Genomic DNA, 24,254 nt, shown 5'->3' with positions numbered 1-24,254 from the left:
CCTAAGAGCCGAGTCGAGATCGTGTTACTTATACTTCACTATCACACGCTGGACGCATCTGAATTTTCACGCCTGACGGGCGAACGTGTTCAAGTTTAAACGATGTCACTGGTGTGCACGACACATAATCGAAACTCCAAATGATGTGTCGATGTCGACCCTTTCACGGTGTCCTACTAACAGCTCGCGCGGACAATACCGCCTGCATACTGAATGTGAGCGCGAAACGTTCCACGGTTTGGGAGCCGAAAACACCGAGTAGTAGCAAACTAGATGGGGTATAGTTTGGTATAGTTCATGAATGGCGTTTCATAATCATATAGCTTGTTGTCCACGAGCAGGTGCCATTGTTTTTCATTATGAATTTCCGAGATTAATCCACCTTTGTCTCGCCAGCATGTCACATCCCACAGCACTTATGAGATCTCTGTGATTTGTGTAGTCAATCACAAACGTTCGTACTTACATTGTGATTCGCTCGGTCTTTGTAAGCATACGCAAGTTCAGGTGCTGAAGAGTGTCGGGTGGTTCATGTGCATAACAAAGTTTCGCAAAACTGAGAAGGTCCATTTGGCTGTTATGTCCTATTTCTGTAAAGATGAGATACCTGTTATTGTTATCAAAAATTCATTAGCAAAGTCCTAAATAAGACAGTGGATGTGACAGTTACGCCAAAAGCATCTGGGCTGGTCCGCACGCTGATGAAAAGTAGAAAATAAGTGAACGTAATTAATTTACGAACCAGGTTTTGGGAAGTAGGATATCACTAGTATCCCATTGTATTCCGGATAGGTGACCTGGAGAAACAGAATATTACCACTATCCTCTGTGAGAATATCACAATTCCGTTGACGATAGTGTTAAGTGCTAACTGTAAGACCTTATAAAAAAGTTCCGTTAATTTTATGCTTGTCCTTGAATTTAGGCTAGATGTCTCGCGAACCTCTTACACCCATCAAAACTATACCGGATTCCGTCACGATAAATCCCATCGAATGCAGTCAATGTAGACACTTGCTCAAAGTGAGATGAAGTGAATGGATAGACTGAACCCTAATGCGGATGAATACTACACGTCCATTAGAACGGATTAAACAGGAAGGCGTAATGTTTGGGTAGAAAACCGGAAACTGTATTACAGGCTCCCAAAATTTATACACTATGCACTAACGATTCGCCGACCGTCAACTTCGTAACAAAGGTTAGCTGCTCGAAGGTTGTGACGAACTCAGAAGCATTTGGACTGCGCATTTCCACAATCCACGCACCGATAACCAAGTCAAAATAAGTGAACACAAGTTATGCATAGGATTATTTTGTTGATATCCCATGGTGTTTTCCGGGAAGTCGAGTAAGTATAAGATTAGTCAGTCCCTCTAACTTGTTCTCATATTTCAGACGGTGACAATGATAATGAAGATGAAGGCGGCGGTAAGTGTGGATTACTGGTGTGAAATGAATGTCTGTCAGAAAGACCGAACGGAGCCATAAACAGAGGGAATACTATTTCCTTGTCTGAATGTACTGCGCGCATGGTATGCGTACGTCTCACTACGGAATTTGATGTCTTGCCGAGGTTTGATGACCCCGAGTATCACAATGAAAAACTGGATTCGAAATTGTACGGTTATAGTCGAACGGTATCTGCGAAATTGTAGAACAAACCTCAATTATTCACTGTCGTATCGCCATCAAATTCGCATGCCTGTCACCACCGGCCACGGACGGTGCCCAATTCCGAATTCTGTCCCGAATGCGTACGTCGCAGCCTATGAGCGTTTTGCTCTTGCTTCGTACCTATAAGATGAATTCGGTCGCATGCCTGTCACCACCGGCACATCACGGTGCCCAATTCCGAATTCTGTCCCGAATGCGTACGTCGCAGCCTATGAGCGTTTTGCTCTTGCTTCGTACCTATAAGCTAGATGAATTCGGCCGGTTTCCGTCAATACTACGTTCCTCTTGAATCCAAATTGTACGCAGCTAACGAACTACATTCATTTGTACACTAACGTGGCACATGATAGATGGAAACTCGTTGTTGTGCCTAACTGATGAGCCCCCAAAATGGTGAAACCGGTCGTTCGCTGCCGAAGCCTTTTCAGTGCTCCTATGAATGGCATGTTGCGTCATGAGAATATACTGCAGCATCTACAATATCGTATTGACTGAAACACGAGGCGGCTTTGTAATGCACATTCAGTTGGACGCGGTCATCACAAATAATAGATTCGGCGCGATTCAGTCAAGTAGTCTTTCGGCAAAATCAAATCGGTACGCAAATGCGTGTACTTCGCGAAGATGAACTACTACTTACTCAATAAAACCAGCCATTCGAGAACCTGAAGCAGTTGAAGAAGAAATAGTACATGTGTGGCTCATATTTTCCGTAGGAAATTGTCATTTGTTCTGTTTCTAATTGGATGTGGATTCCTTATTTATCCTTAGCGTAAACTCTCTAATCTGACGTAACTACGAATGTGCTCCAGCTTTGTATTCTGGAAAATTGGTGCAGCTATTTGTTTAGTTGTGTGAATTCGGACAATATATATTTACATTGCCTTTGTTAGAACAGTAACTCTGATTTCTTGGCATGAGTACCGTTGTTCGACACATAGCTCCGCCGCCATATTGGATCAACAATGGTGCGCTTCCCAGGTTGCTGAGGTTCCCGATACGGAATTCGAGTCACGAGTACTGCGCGCATGGTATGCGTACGTCTCACTACGGAATTTGATGTCTTGCCGAGGTTTGATGACCCCGAGTATCACAATGAAAAACTGGATTCGAAATTGTACGGTTATAGTCGAACGGTATCTGCGAAATTGTAGAACAAACCTCAATTATTCACTGTCGTATCGCCATCAAATTCGCATGCCTGTCACCACCGGCACATCACGGTGCCCAATTCCGAATTCTGTCCCGAATGCGTACGTCGCAGCCTATGAGCGTTTTGCTCTTGCTTCGTACCTATAAGCTAGATGAATTCGGCCGGTTTCCGTCAATACTACGTTCCTCTTGAATCCAAATTGTACGCAGCTAACGAACTACATTCATTTGTACACTAACGTGGCACATGATAGATGGAAACTCGTTGTTGTGCCTAACTGATGAGCCCCCAAAATGGTGAAACCGGTCGTTCGCTGCCGAAGCCTTTTCAGTGCTCCTATGAATGGCATGTTGCGTCATGAGAATATACTGCAGCATCTACAATATCGTATTGACTGAAACACGAGGCGGCTTTGTAATGCACATTCAGTTGGACGCGGTCATCACAAATAATAGATTCGGCGCGATTCAGTCAAGTAGTCTTTCGGCAAAATCAAATCGGTACGCAAATGCGTGTACTTCGCGAAGATGAACTACTACTTACTCAATAAAACCAGCCATTCGAGAACCTGAAGCAGTTGAAGAAGAAATAGTACATGTGTGGCTCATATTTTCCGTAGGAAATTGTCATTTGTTCTGTTTCTAATTGGATGTGGATTCCTTATTTATCCTTAGCGTAAACTCTCTAATCTGACGTAACTACGAATGTGCTCCAGCTTTGTATTCTGGAAAATTGGTGCAGCTATTTGTTTAGTTGTGTGAATTCGGACAATATATATTTACATTGCCTTTGTTAGAACAGTAACTCTGATTTCTTGGCATGAGTACCGTTGTTCGACACATAGCTCCGCCGCCATATTGGATCAACAATGGTGCGCTTCCCAGGTTGCTGAGGTTCCCGATACGGAATTTCGAGTCACGACCTCGAGTATCAGAATTTACAATCGGGTTCGAAATTCTACAGTACCGATTAAAAGAAAGTAAACAAAATTTTAGAACAAAGCTCAAATGCTCACGTCCGTAGCGTCATCAAATGTGCATGGCTGTCACTACCGGCACATCACAGTGACAAGTTCGGAATACCGGACCGAATACCGGTGAGCGGAAAGTTGCTTCGATAGTTTGATTCGGTGGACCTTTTGGAAGCCAGTCCGGTGATTCTGATTGGTGGTGTGGTCACACGGAAATCGCGTCCGAACAAGGCAGGGTAGGCCCACCAATCGGGGTACGAACATTCGTGGGTAGGCCGGCCAGTTGGTCAGGAAAACACACACACACACCCATCCACATACTGGTAATCATAGGCATAAAGATTCCATACAAACACCCAAACAAATAAACACGCATACCACACACACGCTTACACACACCTTGACATCCACGTACACACACGCATGCCAGTATAGCAATGTCAAACGTGGCAGCCTTTTTGGCAATGCGACTGTGGGGTACGGATGAACGAAACAAATGGAATGAGCAAATGAATAGGGATTTATCAGTCAATGCTGGCCATGAGGGGTTCAAAACTTCGGTTTTCTGATATGCATGACAAGCATTTCAGCATCCCCGGCTAGAGCATGCTAGATGCAGAAAACGTTCGTAACGTGCCGCGTGGTTGGGGAAATGCAAATCGACCTCAACGAATATAGTTGTTTTGCTTTGTTGCGGACTGGAGATAAGATATTTCATATACCGCTTATTGGGTTCTGAGTCATAGTTCTCCTTTGTGGGTGATAAGCACTGGTAAGGTTCTACCTGGATATGCACTACTGATCTGGAGTTCCCATTTGGTTTGATAATAACGCGCTTTCAATCACTGTCGTAGCCAACATAAGACAACATACTTGTCTAAAGGTATGTGGAAGCACAAGAAAATGCTTGAAAATGATAGACACGCAGACTGTGGAAATGAACTGACTATTTTCTCAGCCATTAGTTTGTTTTCTGTAATGACCGTCATCAGGAGTAAAATCTCCCCAATGTTGGAGGAAACAACCGGTGACTTCCATAATCAGAGTTTGGGTACTGAGAATATGGGTAGGAAATTACCGGGATTTGACGATGATATAAGTAAAAGTATTATGGGAAATATCCAAGAACGACTATTTCACATGTAAAGTTTAGGTTCAAATCACAACATGATTGGACAGTATCTTATAATCCGATATTTCGTTTGGTGTGGCAAATTTCTAGGATATACTTTTGGCTTTAAACTTTCTAACATATTGTTTTATCTGACTGCTGATCCCGCTCCAGTGTCTAGTTCCGGAAAAAGGACTCACAGTCGGGAACAAAACAGCCATATACCGAACAACCGGGTGCGATATCGCGAGTGCGCGCGAGAGCGAAATTACAACGGCCTCAAGCAATTTATTGAAGGGACACTGTCTAAACTTGGTCCAACACTGACGCACATTATCTGACTCTGATACAAGGCTGTGACGCGCGGCATATTGAGGGGGCGTTGTCTGACGTTTATCCAATGCCGATGTGCGCTACCTTTCTTTGGTACTAGGCTTCGACTCACTGCATATTGAGGGGGGCGTTGTCTGCCTGGTCAGCATCTAGCGGAGCTGAAGATCTCAGTAAATTCCGGGCATTCAGTGGTTTCTTTCAGGAATCTAAGCTTCTTTATAGATATACACTACATTGCGCTCATCTTTTCAAGATCTGAGCCGACCGCAGCTGGGAACTTTTGAGCAACGATTATATATTGTAAAATTGTAACCAATTTGCAGTGGGCCCCGCGCTGAACAAAAGATTACATCAAATGAGAGTACTGCTGTGAGCATATGGTGATTAAACAGATACACGTTTGGTTGGATTTTCTTGTCAAGTTACTGTCCAGTCGAAGGGAACAATCTTCAGTACAATAATCAAGTATGGATGGTCTTTGGTAAAATGAGAGGCGGTTTTGTAGTCAGGAATGGTTGATAACTCTGAGGATTAATAAGGGGATACACTTAGTAAGCATACATTTCTGGTCATCGCTGCTAATTTTAATGAGAATTCGACTCTCCGTGAAACACACAGCCTGCCACAAAACAACAATGTGTTAAGTTCGAATAATACGGTCCTATATATAAATAACTTTAAGTTTACGGCATCCAACTTCATGTGACCCTGTCTGGCCAAATAAGGATGATTGCTGTTCCAAGCTTCCGAGTATTATTGTTTCATTTGTGCTACCATCTGATAAACGCTGGTGCTCGTGATCCCCCTTGAATTTGGGCTAGACGTCTCGCGAGACTCTTCCACCCATCAAAACGATACCGGATTCAGGCACGATAAACGCCATTGAATCCGGTCAAAGCAATCAGTGTAACCGCTTGGATAATCGAGATGAAATGAACAGATAGACGGAAACACATTGAACCCTAATGCCGTCGAATATTATATGTCCCTTGGAACGTTTTTAATGGGAAGGCAGAACGTTTGGGTGGAAAACCGGAAACTGAAATACAGGCTCCCATAATTTATACATTATGCACCAACGATTCGCCGACCGTCAACATCATAGCAACCGACGAAGTGTTTGGACTGCGCATTCCCACAATCCACGCACCGATAACCAAGTCAAAATAAGGAACACAAGTTTATGCATAGGATTATTTTGTTGATATCCCATGGTGTTTTCCGGGAAGTCGAGTAAGTATAAGATTAGTCAGTCCCTCTAACTTGTTCTCATATTTCAGACGGTGACAGTGATAATGAAGATGAAGGCGGCGGTAAGTGTGGATTACTGGTGTGAAATGAATGTCTGTCAGAAAGACCGAACGGAGCCATAAACAGAGGGAATACTATTTCCTTGTCTGAATGTACTGCGCGCATGGTATGCGTACGTCTCACTACGGAATTTGATGTCTTGCCGAGGTTTGACGACCCCGAGTATCAGAATGGAAATCTTGGTTCGAAATTGTACGCTTATATTCGAAGGTTATCTGCGAAATTGTAGAACAATCCTCAATTATTCACTTTCGTTTCGTCATCAAATGCGCATGCCTGTCACCATCGGCACACCCCGGTGTCCAATTCCGAATTCTCTACCGAATGCCTGTGAGCGGAAAGTTGTTTCATTAGTGTGATTCGGTCCTCCGTTTGGAGGTCAGTCCCGTGTTTCTCATTGGTGGTGTTCGCACATGGGAATCAATTCCGTAGAAGCTAGAATTAGCCGATCCCTACCCTTTTCAATTCCTATCTCATAAAATTATCTCAGTCGTATTCTCTTTTCACTGGATCTTGCCAATATCTTCGTCATTGCTTACTAATCTTTATGTAGGATTCTTTGTTTCTTTGGATTCTTGCAAGCGAACGTCATGTGTCAGACCAATATTATATCAATGCCTATATAAGACTACGGTTTTATTTAGGGTTTATTGGTGGATATCAGAATTTAAACGATCACATAGTACGATAGCTGAAAAGAAAATAAATACATTATTTCAAACTGCATAGACACAGATGCATAACTATCTACTTTTTGTCAATTGATGTTTTATCCAGAACCTTGCGGTTGTTTCCACCTGTGCTACAATGGTTGACAATTTTCACTGTTGCGTTATAGGCGACGGATATTACGGTGAGTCACTGACATATGTGTTCTCCGGAGTGTGAAATGGTGCGGTTTGCGATATATATCTTAAAGGTTTAAAGTTAGGTGGATCTTGAACATAGATACTGGCATTTAGGGAATCAGGGAAGCTACAGCTCGTTAGTCTGGCAAAGAAATCAAAAGACGTTTGAGACCATTTCTCTCCCATTGCTTTCACCGCCGTGGTCTTTTTCAGGATGATTGCTTCCGGTTTGGGATGTCAAAAATACCAAAGAAATGAGGAGATTCCTTTTAAACCCCAGTTGCTCTTTGGAGTGTTTCTTTACAGAGTTCAATCTTACATGTTTACAGTAAATTCTCATTCATATGCCCTAAGATTAACAGGATTTCACGGAAAACTTCTTGGTTTGTTGGATAATTACCAGAAATGTCATTGGGCTTGGAAAAGCACGCAAACCTAGACTATTTTGTCGTAAGTTCTTCGGAAATTGGGCTACGTGAGAAATATGCATTTAGTAAAGTTAAACAATACGAACAGACTAAAGACTGTCTGGATCTTAAGTATCATCTAATCCCGTGGATAACATAGAACAATGCCCAGAGTTGAAATGTGATTTCAGAAAATTATCCCTTCACAAACCTGAAAAGGAAAAACATTTTCTGAAGCAATGGATGCACGCACTACTTTGCGTCGTAGTGCTAAATTCAACTCACATCAATGTTGTTAAAACGCATGCAACTATGCATTCTTTCCAGTTCGACACAGTTACTCCTGTTAATGAAAAATACCGGTAGAGTAGAAGCTCACAGGACGTGGCTCTTACTTAAGGAAATTCCTCGTGTGCAGTAACAGTGTATCATCCTCCGTGGCACCGAAAGAGAAGTTCATGGAACGGTAAAACGATCCCTAGGTTTGTGGCTGACCTGTCGTCCCCTAATTTAGTAATCTCTCCGCTGGAGTCCAAAACAGTGTCACACAACATAAAGTAGTTCCTAGGGAACATCGTTTGATGATTCAGGCAGCTGTATATTATATGGACATTTAATCCGCAAAAAAGAACTGTATAACCGATTTGTCGTCTGCATCGGTACCGCCGCTCTTAAATTAAAATTAGTGACAAAAGTGGCTGTGATATTACGAGCTTTAGTCACTAACTTTGGTCGTAAATCACTCGACTAATACGTGCAAAGCTGCGATGTGAACAATTGTAAGTAATATTAGCTTTAATGACTATATTGCAGGCATCATGAAAACAGTAAACCACACGGTCATTCCAAAACTCATGTCAGCGCAGCCTTGTATACAATTCGCGTATTAGTGAATACGTTTACTAACATATTTCGCAGAAATCATGAGGTAAACAACCATCAACGTGGATAAAATGTCATGTGAATTTGCCTTGTTTTGAATCTTTCGCTTCATTGACCCAGGTTCTTCTTTCTGGATTGTCCGTAAATGGACGATGTGAAGTAACGTTTTCATGTTTAGTGAGGGTTCCCGCGTAAAGAAGAGCGTAAGAACATGGCGGAGTATGACGGATGGATTCTCTTACTAACCTTTCAAGAATAACAAGGCGTATTTTCTTTCGTTTAGGAATGAGACTGCAATGCGCTTCCATTTTATATCGCGAGAATCACAGTAGTGTAGGTCTTTCTACGCTTATTACACCCACTCTATTATTGGTGCAGACGATATTGCTGTTAATTTTTCGGGTAAGTCACAAAATTTATTCATTTGCTTCACGAGATCGCCACTGCTAATGACCAATCGTGATCGAAGGTTAACTACGGCTAGCAGCGCGCAGGTTAACACTCACATAACACTACTCAACGCACAACCACCAAGTCATCGCTGCGCTCCACCATGCGCCCTAACAACGCACTGATGATGTCACTTCGGCTGGTGATGAAACGTTTGAATTCAAATTACCCAGCTCAGCGAACAACCCAAGGACCATTCTTAATAATGATGAAACGCTTGGGAACTGAATTACCCCGGCAATATCTTGAAATCCGGTCATGAAGCCTTTCATGCTGAGAAAAATTCAACGTTACGAATATGGGTTCAACCTACAGGTGATGTCAATGCTTTCAAAGGGGCTGAAAATCCTTTAAAAGGCCTTTATTTCTGTTGAAAGCTACAACAGTGCGGTAGCAACATTTGGCACATACTCATAAACACTTCTTGGTTCATATTGGAGTGGTGGGCCAGCAGCGCAATGAAGCAAACTGGTAATGTCTCCCGGCCTTCAAATCTTGTGAATAACATTTGATCCCGTGTAAAATGGCGCGCTTAGTGGTTAACCAAATCAGAAAAGCCAATTGAGTGTTCGTGGTTGTCACTGAAACAAGTTCCTTGTGTTTTTTGGAATCAATTAGATGTTAATGGTAGGCATTTTTCCATGCTGTCCAAAAACATCACACAGCCTTTACAAACTTCTCTAGAATCACGATTACAGTGTGGCTTGCGTGTTGTCATCTAAGGACCGACGGAAAGCAACTTCCTGGAAGTATTGGGAAATCCGTTTGTCGGTTAGGAAAATAGATTCACGGTGACTGTCGTCAATGTCATGCGTGCAGTTATTGCTGATAGAGAGAATCACAGATGAATCACGTCATTCTCCTTTACGTGTAACCAGAGTTGTTCTGTAGATTAATTGCTCTCAGAAAGATTTCAGCTGGACTTGAGCTCTGCGAGGGCTATAGTAAAAAACGGAAGCAACCCAGGAGAATTGGTCAGATGACGTCAATCCTGGCCCACAGGCGTGGTCAGCAGTTTTATTTGGTCGCTCCCTACATACCGCTATTGTGCAAATCGGAATTAGTTGTGCATAGATTAAGATTCAATCTTGATCAAAAGCCAGCCAACATTGCAAAAGAAACCACCAAGAGGTTCCATGACATGTACGTTTTCAGTTAAACTTTCCGTGCTATAGTATCGGTGGTCAGTGGTGCAACTTCGGTCGCCCCAATGGGTGAGGTGACTAGAACGTACACTTGTGATCTCCACCGTAGGAAATCCGCTCCAGGGCCTGCTCGTCGGGATATTCATCACTGTCAATTTGAAAAATCATCGACAAAGATTCTTTTGGACCTAACACAGTGGTCTGTGAGATAGTGTCGGTTAGCAGAGATAGTATTTGGACTTAATATTCGAGCGCAAAATACTCAAATATCATTTGAGAATCGCACCAAAAAAATCTTTGATTCAAAGTCATTGAAATGCGGGCGTTTATTGAACCGGATTCCAAAAATTACATCGAAAGCTGTGAGGACACGTTTAGGTCGAAAACTAAGGGCGTAGAAGATGAGACTTCCCAAAGGTTATCATTGGTCACCAAATAATTCGGAATGCAGTCTAATCTAACACGGCATTCTAAAGGGCGATCAACGGAGAAGGTGTTAAAATGGTCAAGTTGGAACATTGCCGTTGGCTGGACAAGAGCGAACAAACAAGAAACCTTGTGAATAGTTTCCTTTGTAGAAGCAAGTGGACATATTTTGTCAATCTGCTCTCTTTGACGAAGAGTAAAGCCGTGTTTCTGGTGTTCTCTCTTCTTATCGCGCAGTCTGGTCGGGTAACAAGCACGTGTTATCACGGTACAAATACAAACTACGCTCACGTCTAAAAGTTTGATGTTCTTGTAGACATCAGTCTCTCATCTCACACCTCTCAACGCCCCACCTTCCTGATGTGTATCCTATAGGTCGTCGCCGTGAAAACGGCCGCAGGTTTGTTGGTCGGTAGTATATCAGAGGACCTGTTCCAGGATTCAAAGGAGCGCCCGTCAGCTTGGTACTGAATCGCTAGCAGCACAGCTCACCATATTGACTACTGGTTTATGGTTTTAGGAATTTGTTCTCATTGAACCATCGGACAGCCTCACGCTAAAACAGCTGAGACACACCTCGCTATATCTTCAGAATAAACCATCGCTATTATCTATTCTATATTTGCACGCCAGTTACTTTCCGGTATCGCCGGAAATAAATCCAAATCATGTCGTTTAGTGCATAACGATGCACATACACAAAGAGTTGGTGTGAAACATGGTGCTACTAGTCAGCTTAAGAACATGTCAACAGAGCAACCCGCTATTTCCAGCTTCATGATTTGAGTTAGTTAATGGAAGGTAAAGAGTAGAGCAAAAGTTATCGCCCACCATGTTACCGTCAACAATCCGAAAGAACACGGTCCAAGATGCAACCTCTTTGTATGGATCTCACAGTTAAATTGTTGATACGCAAGACAACCCTAGCCCACGCAGATGCTCGGTGCATCTGTCGAAGCGCCTTGTTAGGATAGGTATGCATCGTCCTCAGAAGATTTCCTTCGAAAAGTGTCTAAATCTTGGCTGCGCTACTGGATCCAAAAACCGCAACCATCCAAATCACTACTGGATATTTTTTGGAACTCTGGAATCTACTTTCAGATGATACAATATTTTTCCTCCTTCGTGAAAAAACCTAAGTCTTCAACTGACATACTATTTCTTAAGTGAAGTCATTCTAGGAAGAAGATCAGGAGATCACTGGGCAGCTGTCCTTTTCTGTTCGGAATGATTAGGTGAACGCGTTCAGCCAAGCTGTGGAATGAATAAAACTGCGATAAGCTGGTTAATGACTAATACTTATGCTACCGAATCACGAACGTTTGATCAGCGGTTTTATTATTTCTCACTAGAAACCTGAATTTTACACAAGCATCTCACATCCGAGTGGCTTATCATTTCAAAAACCGGTGCAACTCGAAGACTTTGTTCTTTTGAGCACGTAACCTATAAGTTGTAGGCAAGTTAGTGATTCTGAAATTCAAGCTGAACAGTCATTTTGCTGGCGTGGCCACTGCATATTTGATTTATTCGAGCCACTCGAGAGATGCGCACTGCGCGCGCATTAAACAGCGCATCCCACATAATCAGCATTCGTCAAGTTCACTTGCAAGATGAAAAATCTATTTGAACGATTAGATATACCGCACTACTTTCACACAAAGTAATGCTGACTGATTCCCGCTTGCTTTGATACTGCGAGACGAAATATCGACTTACTATCTACCCAGAAAGTTGATCATGTTTAAGGAAAAGATGTTTTCTTGGGTCGGTAAAATAACGAATTCAAACAGACTTATATTTGAAGTTTGGTTTAGTGTTTGATATTTGTATTTTTTCATAAGATATGAAGGGTTTTCACAGTACTCAAATTATACTATGAATAACTTTACTAATTTTTCCTATCACAACTTATCTACGAAGGGAACCTCAGGATTTCTTAGTTTTTGGGAGGCACAGCACTTAAAGTGGCATTTGTACGCCTTGACAAATTTTCAAAATTAGTGCTAGCGGACTTCATAATCAGCTCTCACTCACGACTACTGAGTGTGTAAATTTCTGAGTACATTGCTTCTGCTTTTTAAGCCTCTAGTTATTGTCTGTTACACACATTTGCAATCTGGTCGCACATACTGTTTTCACTAGTACAGTGCCACTTATCGTACTACTGTCATGCATCCGCGTTTCAAAACCTAATGCTCATTTTGCTCCGTAAGTTTGATCACTTTCTGCACTTAAATACGGTGCATCAACTCACAGGCACGTGATATTGTGTGATTTCTACTTTGCTCTTTGTGCTTGCAGCCATCAAGCTATCTAGCATCTTGCCGAATATCGGGAGCGGCCAATCCGTCTGGCAACAGCTATATGAAAAAACGACCAGTCGCAAAACAGTCGTTAAAAACATCTGCGACGTGGTAAGCAAATCCACAAGTGATGAAATAAGTTTAAGCTGCAAACATAACTCAGAATTTCTTGCTTTGCGTCTGTAATAGAATGTTTAAATAGACCTAATGTTGTTGAAAGATGTTGGCATAACGAGCTCATTGTATAAATGACTTCAAAGGATGTTTCTTCGAATCAGGAGTAGTGTCCGTTTTTCTTCATTTGAGCTCTGCGCGAATGATTGGGTGGAATTTTACTCAAACACTATCTTTTGTTTTTATGTACAGCTTAAAATATGCTAGGAAATCTTAGGTCGTGAATTAAAAACAATACCCCAAATATGGTTTTCAAGAAAATTACGATATGCTTTCCATCAAACATCAGATACAAAAAATGCTGCACGGAACACCATAGTCACCACCATTACATGGTATGAAATATCCTCAAACAGACTGAGTCATGAAGAGAACTCTGATGCTTAATTTGTCTGGACCAATGCCACAAGAACATTGTCTGGTGGTAAGACCATAAAACGCAACCAGTTTGGATGAAAGTCCCATCATGCCTTCAACCACGTACAGTTTTATTCTTCTATGCTTGCTTCTTTAGCCTCGATACGCTACTGTGAACGCTGAATACTTATTAAATGTAGGAAAATGCAGCACCCCAAAATAACCGTCAGGTATTTCTGGAATTCAGTCTAATCTTTTTTGTTGATAAATTTATTGACGTTTTTGAGGATAAGTTATTAGCATTCCAGGAGTGCAACTCCAGTGTCTTTGAAATGTAAACCTAACGTACCACAGTGGGCAATTATTTTCCAACTCCGTTTGGAGTGCTTTAGGCCGAAGATTTCTCGTGTAATGGCTAATCATTTCCAATAGAACCAAAGTTGGTCTAGGTTTTCACTCGGCCTCCATGATCCTTGTGAATTTTGGTCTCTGTCCTCTTCTCAGCTGTTACCAGACTTGTACCTGAGGAAATTCAACTGTGAAGCGTTCCTTGCAGCTTGTGGCCAAGAACCTCAAAACCAGCCGGCAAGTGCTGCAACAGTGGTCACGCTTTATTTCACGCGAAATGGACGTGCTCCGTTTCGATGTGTCGAAGAGATAGCAGTCGAACTAAGGAGAATTCTAAACGAGCTAGAAATCCGTGGCCTGGCAGTAGAAGGTAATTAATTCATTATTGCTTCGGTTAGATGCGTGCAGCCTAATGATCCATACGAAATAAATATCGGAAAGACTATACCTGGCTTTTGTTTAGTAAAGGCAGTTTAGAAACACCAGCCCATCTCATCCTGCAATGGAACTTGACGTATGTTGAACACACGATAAATTTACGCTTCCCTTATTCTTATCAGAGTGCGAAAACCTACATGGATATCCGAACAAAGTACTAGTAGGCTAAGAGCAATGCGACTCACAAGCATCGTTTCGAATATATATCCAATATTTTTCAATTACACACGAACGTTGGCCGACTCCTCGAATGCGGCAATCTCATTTTGGGCGACTTAATAAATTGGGCTTGCACGAGTGAGTGGCCAGCATTTGGAAGATTATGACAGCATTGTGCTTGGTACAGGGTGGATCGCACTGCAGTTATTACGATTGACACTTTTAATTACCTTGGACAAACAAAACTATTTCTTGTTTTTTGTGGAAAGTCATTATCTAACCATATTATTCAGATGCGGCCGTTGGCCCTTCATTTCCTGGTGGCATTATTGACGTAAACCAGTTGATTCGAATCGCTTCTGCATATAAATATAACGACCTGTCGAATAACGATTCAGACGAGAATAAAGCGGTCATCTTGTATTTGTTGGGCGCAAACGATCCGATGAGACCAAACTGATAAGTGGGAGCCAAAGCCCATTTATTTGCATCTTGATATTTGTCCATAAAATTAAGACACCAAGTATATACAACAAGTCATATAAACCAACTTATGGTAATTTTTTGCAAAAATTGTTGCAGTTTTGTCCAAACATAAATTAATACTTAAGACAACTTAAATAAGACGTAAAGGGCGTACATGTACGAATAATATCCGGCAATATGTCTTAGGAGAAATTGTGTTAATAAATCCTAAAATGCAACTAATCAAGGGACACGCGTACTTTTCCTGGAATTTAGCTGATGAAATCATTGGCCAAACATCCGTCAGTGCTTGAAGGAGCATCAGAGAGATGTGCATAAAACAATGCACTTCAACGTGAAAATAGTTTGAATAGTGGGGATAAATAGTGGAAATGTCCGTAGTCATTCATTCATGCAAGGAAATTTGCATGCGTCGTGTTGTTTGTAATAAGCTTTCACCATATGTGGACGCAAGCAGATAATAAAAGCTATTTTGGAAACGTGGTGTTAGGCGTTCCAGCCGTATATGCAATATCAATAAAAAATGATATGAATGGGAGGAATAATAATGAGGGTGCATCGAACAACACGATTTTCATTGTTATTGGGCGTATTGTCGAACATGAGATATGTGACGTTATCTGAACCAACAGCGCTATTAAATATAGCAGTTTTCGTACCATCCGTTGCCTTCATCACAGAATCTTCAAACAAACCGATGCACCCATCATCGGAAGCTTCGTAAGACCGACATTCAGCAGCATTATTAGGACCTTGCCGAAAGGGACTATTACCAATCTTGTGTGACTGATGTCCTAAAACGCTCCACAAATAAGATTTTACTTATTTATACATTGCAAAAACAAACTGACCGAGACGCCTAAGAGCGAACACTCTGTTAATCGGAGCTCTCGATTCATATTCACTGCATGTGAGTGGTTGGGGTGGTACTAGCACGTTAGCTGAGCGTACCAGATGTTCAGTTTTCTATAGAGGAAAGTGTGGTAGCTCAAGGTAGCGTAGATGGTGATCGTTGGCTTGTTCGCTGAGCTGGGCAATTTGATTGCAAACGTTTCATCACCAATCGAGGTGACATCATCAGTGCGTTATTGTGGAGCGTAGGAGTGCGTAGCGGTGGGTTGGTGGTTGTGCTCAGTTCAGTGTCCAGTGTTTAAATCCTAGCTGTAAATCAGGGACGGCGGTTCCGTTCACGCCAAGACGGTACCGATCCCACAACCGTCCACAGCTGTATATTCTACCCTTCGCGCTTTCCGGATGATAGGACCCCAACCACATGTGACTCCCTATCATTCTTGTCACACACAAAAACTGAACGCTGGTTGTCAGTTAACACGTTTTGTCGCACAAAATAGAACTGAACAAAACGGTGGGTTTTTTTTCAAGGAAGCAAAAGTCCTAAACTATCAAACGGGACGTAAATGATCCAGTTTGCGTGTGACGGGTTCACGAGAAAACCAGAGAAATTGCGTGCCGGAGCTCTTTGATATCTTCTGCATACTTTCGGTAGACTTTTAGTCTACGGCTTTGAAATTTTCGAGTTCTCTGCCAGGTTTAGTAACTCACTGAACAGAGCATTTAGTCTGCCTTCAGAAATGCTTAGTTTTGTAGAGAGGCGGATAGTGGAAAACATCAAAAATTTCCCACAAATAACTGAAGTTTATAGGTTCTTAGTTAGTTTATATTTTCACGACCAGGTCAAATAAACTGCATTCAAAATCGTTGCAATAATTCCAATAGCCAGAAATGTTAGACGAACGAAAATTCTTGACGACATAGCGTTTACCTCAATACTTACGTTCATAGTATACTTCTCGTGACCCTTGTTACACGGTGTGATTACTAATATGTCTCTGCTCATAGCTATTTGCACCTCATCGGTTCTCATTTCAGCCTACTTTCCGATGGTTGTTAGGTTCCGACCCCTTACCTCAGTCAAAGTGTGGGTGGCCGCTGGAATCAAACATCAACAAACCATTCACCGTTGTTTGCCTTGATGTTTGTGAAGCTTTGAAACAGAGAAAAGTCTTACTGGTGTGCATTACAGGGGGCCTCCTAGTGAAGAACTTATCAATACGTTGCCGTAGACGAACCTCTTTCAGAAGTAACCAAATAATGGAGGTTGGAGATTACGTTGCAAGTGTGGCACTATCGTCATATAACTTGTAGCCTTAAAAATGCGTTAGCGGAATAATAAAAGGTTTACTCCTCATATTTTTATCTCAGGCGCATGACTGACCGTCAATTTTGGCGCTCCGTGACTGTGCGAAACTTGGAAAACAAATATATTGTGGTTGTGTAAACAAAACACCGTATTCTAATGAAAACAGTCAACTTGCTTGACTCATTAGCTTAGTGGATTGTTTACAAAGCAAACGCGTCATGTCAAATCGCAAGATTGCATTTTCTTCGACGTACTGTCATAAAGATAAATGAGCAATTCAACGTTCTAAACGAGTCGGTTATCCATTGGGCTTGCTGAAGTGACTGGAACTAGTCACCGACAACAAAAAGAGAACATTGCTGAGCCAATCTTGACTGATTTCCACTAGGCCACATGAGGAGCCTGGTACGGTAACTTTGAACAACAGCCTTCTAGTTCACACGCCAACAATGCAACCTCAATTGTGGTAGAGCACGAAGCAGGTTATATTAAGATTTCAGTCAGCTAGCACCCCTCCAGTGCTTTGTAATGGACAACTGCTCGAGACGGAGGTGGACAAATTCACATGTATCCGACAACTCCTTATGGAACTAAACGAAGCACCAATAGTGCGACTTTTTCTATCCGTCTTGTTGTCCAGCGCTACACACTTGAGTGAATTTCGAGCAAATACGGCCGGTGGATTAAACTAGGTTTCAAACTTAAACGGAAAACTGTGCTTTACTAAAACGAAAGCTATGTAAACCATTTCTCAACAACCCTTAGTCCAGGAATGCTATTATCTATGTAAATCTTTATCGTTCATCAGTGCTACCGAACGCTATGCGAGCTCTAAGTGAGTTTCAGAGTAGTAACTGCAGTATCGTCTCAACAGTGTGAAAACTTCCATTTCCTTTTCTTGAAAGAATGATCGAATAGTTTTACAAGTGAAATTGAAATTTCATTTCAGTTTTGAACCCAATGCAAATAAATCGGTCAATTCTTTACTTCACAAACACCAATGGTCCCCTATAGTGGCTCCTCGTGGTGCAGTTTGTTACAGCATTTCGAAGCACTCAGTTTAGTAAAAATGTGCAATATCCATAACGACGCCCTTCTTTAGGAAGTTGACTTGGCACAGAACGGAGTGTATCCACTGACTCTACAAGATGCTGCTGTCTTTCCGAACTATTGGTGCAAAATCTTCGAGTCTTTCGGGACTTGAATCCAAATGGGCCACAGTTGGGATAGGAAGTTAAACTTTCGTTATCGTTTTTCGGCTTTACATAAACAGATGGATGTTTTATATACTCTGAAAGGTTTCAGCTAAGTAAGGACATCCAACGCTGAAAACTTCCTTAGGACTTTCAATTCTTCCAGGACGGTTGTCTGTTTCTGAATAAATTTCACTGGTGTTTTTTTGTTTCTGTCAAACGGAATTCTGCTGAAACGATTCGAATGAGTTTGGATATATGCAGCTTGAAATGCTTATGACAAGCATAAAATCAGAATGCACTATTCAGAACTTTTTTTCATTGCAAAATGTTTATGATATTCTCGGGGAATGTCTAAATAGCAAAGTTATTTTTACTTTCTTATATGTACGCACAGCAGTGTCTACTTTGCATTTGGAACATCAGTATGAATAGTAGCTCATCATGCCACTATTCATGCACGTAACCAAAAACTGCATCTTTATTTGCTGCGCTTCAAACTCAATAGTATATGCATATTTTTGTATATTTTGTAGGGAGAAATAAATAGTTCAGTACACTTTCATTTCACTTATTCAGGATTCGAAATAAAAAGCCGGTTTGGCAGCGTCCGAGAGGCCTCTGTGCATACACTCAACGGCCTTTTTGAATTACGAAAAGATGTGAGTTTGTATCCGAAATAAATTGCACATCATTCAGTTTAAAAATATTGTTTAAAACGCAGTCTCAAGTAACCTACAACTTATAAACGGACAAACATTTGTCTACGTATAGCCGAAACTGATATATCAAAATACCTGAGATACCACCGCATACTATATCCAGCGTACTGTACCTTATCAGTGTGATGGTGTGAAAGCGCAGCTTTGATAGGGAGGCTGTAAGGTCTCAGATAGGTATCCCATGTGAAGTCTTAACAACTCTGTTAGCTTTATTATCGCATAGAAGCACTCATAGCAGTTGTCAGAACGGCTTGGCTGTAGTCCAGCTGTTTGTGCTTCAGTGGATCACGGAAAAGGAACAGCTGCAAACTTCAGTCACGTTGTTCAGGCTAAATTGCACATCAAGTGCATGAGGAAGTGAAACACAAACACCAGTCGTCAAGAAGAACAAAAGACTCAACAGCGCAGTGAAGATACTTCCTCGAATATTGATGGAACGTCTGGAAACCAGTTGCCAAGCTCGGTAAAAAGATCAACAGCCACCTGATCATTTACGAAAATCACATTCAGTCAGTCTTATGCAGAGAGTGCGGGGAGTAGTCTTCATAATATTTTATGGTTGGTGGTCCTAAATTGGGCGAGGAAAATAATATAAGATTATGCGTTTTCAAAGAAGTAGTGTGGTTGTTAATTCGTCTTTCGGAGGAAGAGGGTATCGTGCGAATGACTACGTCACAATGGAAATAGATGTAGCATCAAGGACAAATAAGAAAAAACAGTAGCCAGTAGGCAAGGGTATCTGACGACAAGTTACTAAACGTTCCTTTGATACTTGAACAGTTGGTATCAAAGAAGTGCAAACATGTTTTCCTATCTAGATAAGACAGTTCAAATGTACCTCGTTTGCTCTGTTGCATTGATGTCCACGTTTTCGATGACTCCCAGCGCTACTTCTCGACTCTGAAATAACCGCAGTAGTTCAGACAGGACGTCTAAACTGAGGCACTCTGGATAAAAGTTTATCCATTTGCTTCTTCCACTTTGAAAGGCCAGTTACAAAGATCAACCACCGAGTATCAACTTTTGTTCTTCCAGTTATCAGACTGAACCGACGGCAGTGGTGGCAACAGGAGTGCAAGCTATATCCCCATGTGTTGCTGACATCCGAGTTGGACATGCAGATGGGCAGTGCTAAAATGACAGGATACCCGTGCGTCCTAAGAAGTTACGTCAGTTTGTATTAAGCCGAATATGATGTTGCGCCCATACCCTTCAGGCCGACGTAAACTCTAGTGAATAAGACCAGCAGGCAAACTTAGAGAATCATCTTGCAGGCAGTAAACCGACCTAAACTCAACGTGGTTATAATGAGAACGGCGCCAGTTACCCGTGTATCAACGGGGCAAAAATTCCACACGTCAGTTCCTTTAAGTTTCGGCGTAAAGCCAAAACTCATGTGCTGAAATCGCTTAAAGTTACTCATAATCACACCATCACGGTGGAGTTTAGGTTACTTGAATGGCTGTTTTTCATCATCACTATTCGTCACGTCTCAAAGTTCTTCAGCCCGGCTTGGGCTGTCACTCTCTACTCCGCTCCAGCACAGTGCTAGGTCCTTCCATGCATCAAAACAGAGCGTACATTTTACCGAAATTAACCAAAGGGTTTCTCATCATCGGAATTTCGGGCATCCCCGATCTGAAGCTCTGTTTCTCAGTTAACCATAAACTAGCTGTACCTAGATCTCAGTTTCCATCATCCGTTGTAAATGACCTAATCAGCACAACTCGCTTCGCTTCGGACTACATTTAACACCAACAGTGTTTTCTCCTGGAAAACTTTTGGTTTTCAAGATTCTGTCAACCTGGTAGCCTCAAATGACATGTGAATATATTAAAATGTCAAGAATACGGGTTCCAGGCCTCGTTGTAGCACAGTTTTGATGTCTAAACAGACGCTAGAGGCACTCTTCAAGCTCGCTACATGCCTTACTCAGGTTCGCAGTTCAAAATGCGAAAAGAAGGCAGAGTTACCTGCAAACTGCAATATACGGACATTAGACCTACACATCAATGTACTTTTTGTCTGAACAAATTAATAATCTATCAGTTGTGAACTGGTTGAGGTTGGTTGCTGTTGACTTGGTAACTCGGCCAAGAATGAAGGAACACAATCCACTCCGGTTAGCTTCTGGAACTAGGAGGACGATAACCAGCTCACTAGTACAACATCTAGCAGACACGGCACACAATGTGATACCCAGTCAAAGCTTCCGCGTTGTTTTCAGAATGCCGGTTAATCAACAGAAATCAGTACAGCAATGCACAATCGCAGTGGCTGGAGCTATCGCCATACTACTCCGCGACCCTAGCATTTGCCGGAAAAAACATTTTGTTCGTGTGCTGTACTTGCCATAATCCAAATAATCTCCCCTCTAACGTACACCTTGTGCTGCGCACACACACAGCACTATCCACACTGACAAGTTCAAGTCACCTTACTTGTGACCTGAACTAGTTGTTCTTCGTTAGGTAGCCAATGTCATCACAACAGGTTGGCTTTCAATCCTCCATCCTATATCGTTATCCTCAAGTTCCAGTTTCCAAGGTGTGGAAGGCATGGTTTTCTTCTCCGCGATATGCGCAGAGTTGGGGCTTTCTGGGTGCAAAATCTGAAGAAGTGACCGATTTCACGACTGAATAAAACTCTGACCCACAATGTAATGTGACCTGGCCTAGTTCAATCGCACATGGAGTACAGCACTAAATTCTGACTCCTAATGCAACTGCGCACAGCAGGTACCCTTGAAAACCACCGGGCTCTTTGTTGCAAAAATGATTTCGACCATACTGGATAGTTTGTCGGTAGTAACGACCAGCGGTAACTACTGGTGTTTGTAGTGTACGGCCTAAAGAACCGAATTCTTCAAGACCCTCCATCCTCGAGGGCAGCTAACATTCCCGCTTCTATAGAAATAAAGAAATTTCTTACTATTTTTCCAGTCGTTCTACAGACAACAGCACTATTCACCCCCAGACTACCCCCTAATACGACTCCCCATGTTTCACCGTTTCTTTGCTGTTCCCTCGATTGCTCCCAGTTGAACTTCTGGTGCGACTGAACCTTAAGAAACCGAGTTCCAGTCGAAGCATCCCGCAGAATCAACATCTAAATCTAGATAACCATAACAAGTTGATTGTTCTGGGTCGGAGTAAGTATGTCCACACACCGTAAACCAAATTGTTTGTCCAGCAACGAGAGGTGTTATAGCTGTGGCTGTTCAAAATTGCTTTGTTCGATCTGTATACTTTTTAAACTCTTTTAATAGTTTCATGCACGATGGCTGGATCCTTTGAAAGTGATGAAACCTGCCGCGGACAAATGTTTGTGGATAGACGATGGCCTTGGTCAAATCGTATTTTCAGTCTACTTCGACATAAGCAATTTAAAAGAAGAAACCTTCAGCACAAACGCAGACCAAGTGAGCGAACTGAAGGATCCGGTAAACCCCAACAGTGAAACAGACATATACATACAGCAACTTCTTTGTGAGTTCTTTGAACTTTTGTACATTTTGGACTTTAAACTTAAGACCTTCTGAGGAATGTGATTGAGTTAAAACAAGCATTTCATGAAGCCTCCAGGTATTTTATCCGAAAATTGAATAAACACTACTGGAAGGGGCACATTCCAGTCAATGCATTTTAAAACGAGATCCGTTTTGGGAAGTAATGCTCTTACGCGAAGTAAATAAGATGTCCATGATGTTGACTAGGTTTTTCGAGTGTTTCTAATGATTTCCCGCATCGGGTGACCAGAGTTACCTCCAAATATTGTTAGATTACTGGTTGTTCTGAGTCACACAACCCGCTTAAGCACGTGTTGGTGGATAAGACAATTCAGTCTCAGAAGTCTCAGAAGCTCTGGGTAAGTGTTTATTGCTAGTGATTAGCACCCACATAAAATAAGTGTTACTGGCATGAACGAAGCAGAATTCATGCATCGAGTATTGTTACGTTGGAATCGTTAGAGTCCGTAGACACTTGCTCAACCTGAGTTTTTCCATCACTCATTCCTGGAGGCAAAATGCTAATTGCCTATTGGGATGCAATTAATTCCAAGGCAAAGGCAGTTTTCCTCTTTCTGAGTTCTCTTTCTATGGTAAAAGCCGAAGTCAATGCCTGGGTAGTAATTCTAAGATCGGGTAAAAATACCAAGATAGCGGATCAGTCGTCGGACCGGTCGCTGCCTAGAAATTTACCTCCTTTCTAAATGAAGAAGGTCGTGCAGTTCAGGCTGGTTGTACAGAGCGACCGAAATTTTGGCATTTTTTCTCGCTGTAAACTAAAAGAATCGCTTTGTCTAATGTGATCCAGATCTAGGACTTGCACCTGATGCGATAGTCATCCCATCATTTATGCCAACTTGTTTACTTTCGCTATTGTTTCATTATTAAAAGATTCCATACCGGAAGAAATAAATGAAGTAACCGAAAGTGAGTCGATGGTAGTACAGCTGAGAAGTCGATATGATCCGTATAAAAGTAATAAACCATTCATAAGACTGCCGAAGACTGTTCGACAATCCACAACTATTTTTACCCTTCTTTGGGATTATCAGGTAGACGCAGTCCTCGTGCTTCCGTCAACCTTATGTTTCACGTGAACCTTAACTACATAAAGTATAACTTATACACTCACCCGCAAGCCAACCTGTCTTTGACGGAAGACTTACGTGGATCCCAGCGGAAGCTCTCGATTATGATATTCTTAAGCTGGGTTCAAGATGAATCTCCCGCCAAAACCAAGCTGGTATACAGATTTCCTCTTTATTTTATTACAAGAACCAAAATATTTGGGTCAATTAACAATGAAAACAGCATAATTAAAGGGTACATTTTACAACCCAACTTTCCCTGCGCCGTCAATGACAGTCTACTGGTCCCCATCTTAATATAACACACAGGGAATATTCTTGAAATAAAACGCTATTTTCCGATTTATTCCTACTAGAAAAGTTTTGTGACGTCCGCTTTGAAGAAGATACAACCCAAGGTAATGTTGCAAGCGACTTGTTCGAAGTATGTTCATTGTTGGACATTTTCGGAATAAGATTCTTCCTCATGGTCTTCCCGTATTACTCTTCATTTATGTGTGTGTGGGTTTGAATCACTTCACTCAAAACAGTCATCCGACTTGCAAGTGCTAAAATATACACCGCTAAATGGGGGGAGTATGCTGGAAATAGTTATGCTCCT

The 24,254-nt window shown here is 41.9% G+C and overlaps 1 protein-coding gene across 1 annotated transcript; it reads left to right on the top strand.

Annotated features, from left to right (window-relative positions):
- Positions 1–14,054: 14,054 nt before the first annotated feature.
- Positions 14,055–22,598, top strand: T265_15123 (hypothetical protein; the record flags this gene model as incomplete). Its single annotated transcript, XM_009176687.1, has 4 exons — positions 14,055–14,268; positions 14,459–14,496; positions 18,872–18,997; positions 22,326–22,598. Coding segments are annotated over 4 exons (651 nt in total), but the record flags the coding sequence as incomplete, so codon positions are not given.
- Positions 22,599–24,254: the final 1,656 nt, after the last annotated feature.

Source organism: Opisthorchis viverrini (assembly GCF_000715545.1).
Source record: "Opisthorchis viverrini unplaced genomic scaffold opera_v5_360, whole genome shotgun sequence".
Classification (NCBI taxonomy): domain Eukaryota; kingdom Metazoa; phylum Platyhelminthes; class Trematoda; order Opisthorchiida; family Opisthorchiidae; genus Opisthorchis; species Opisthorchis viverrini.
The sequence above is the reverse complement of the archived record's forward strand: the minus strand, read 5'-3'. Positions and strand labels throughout refer to the sequence as shown.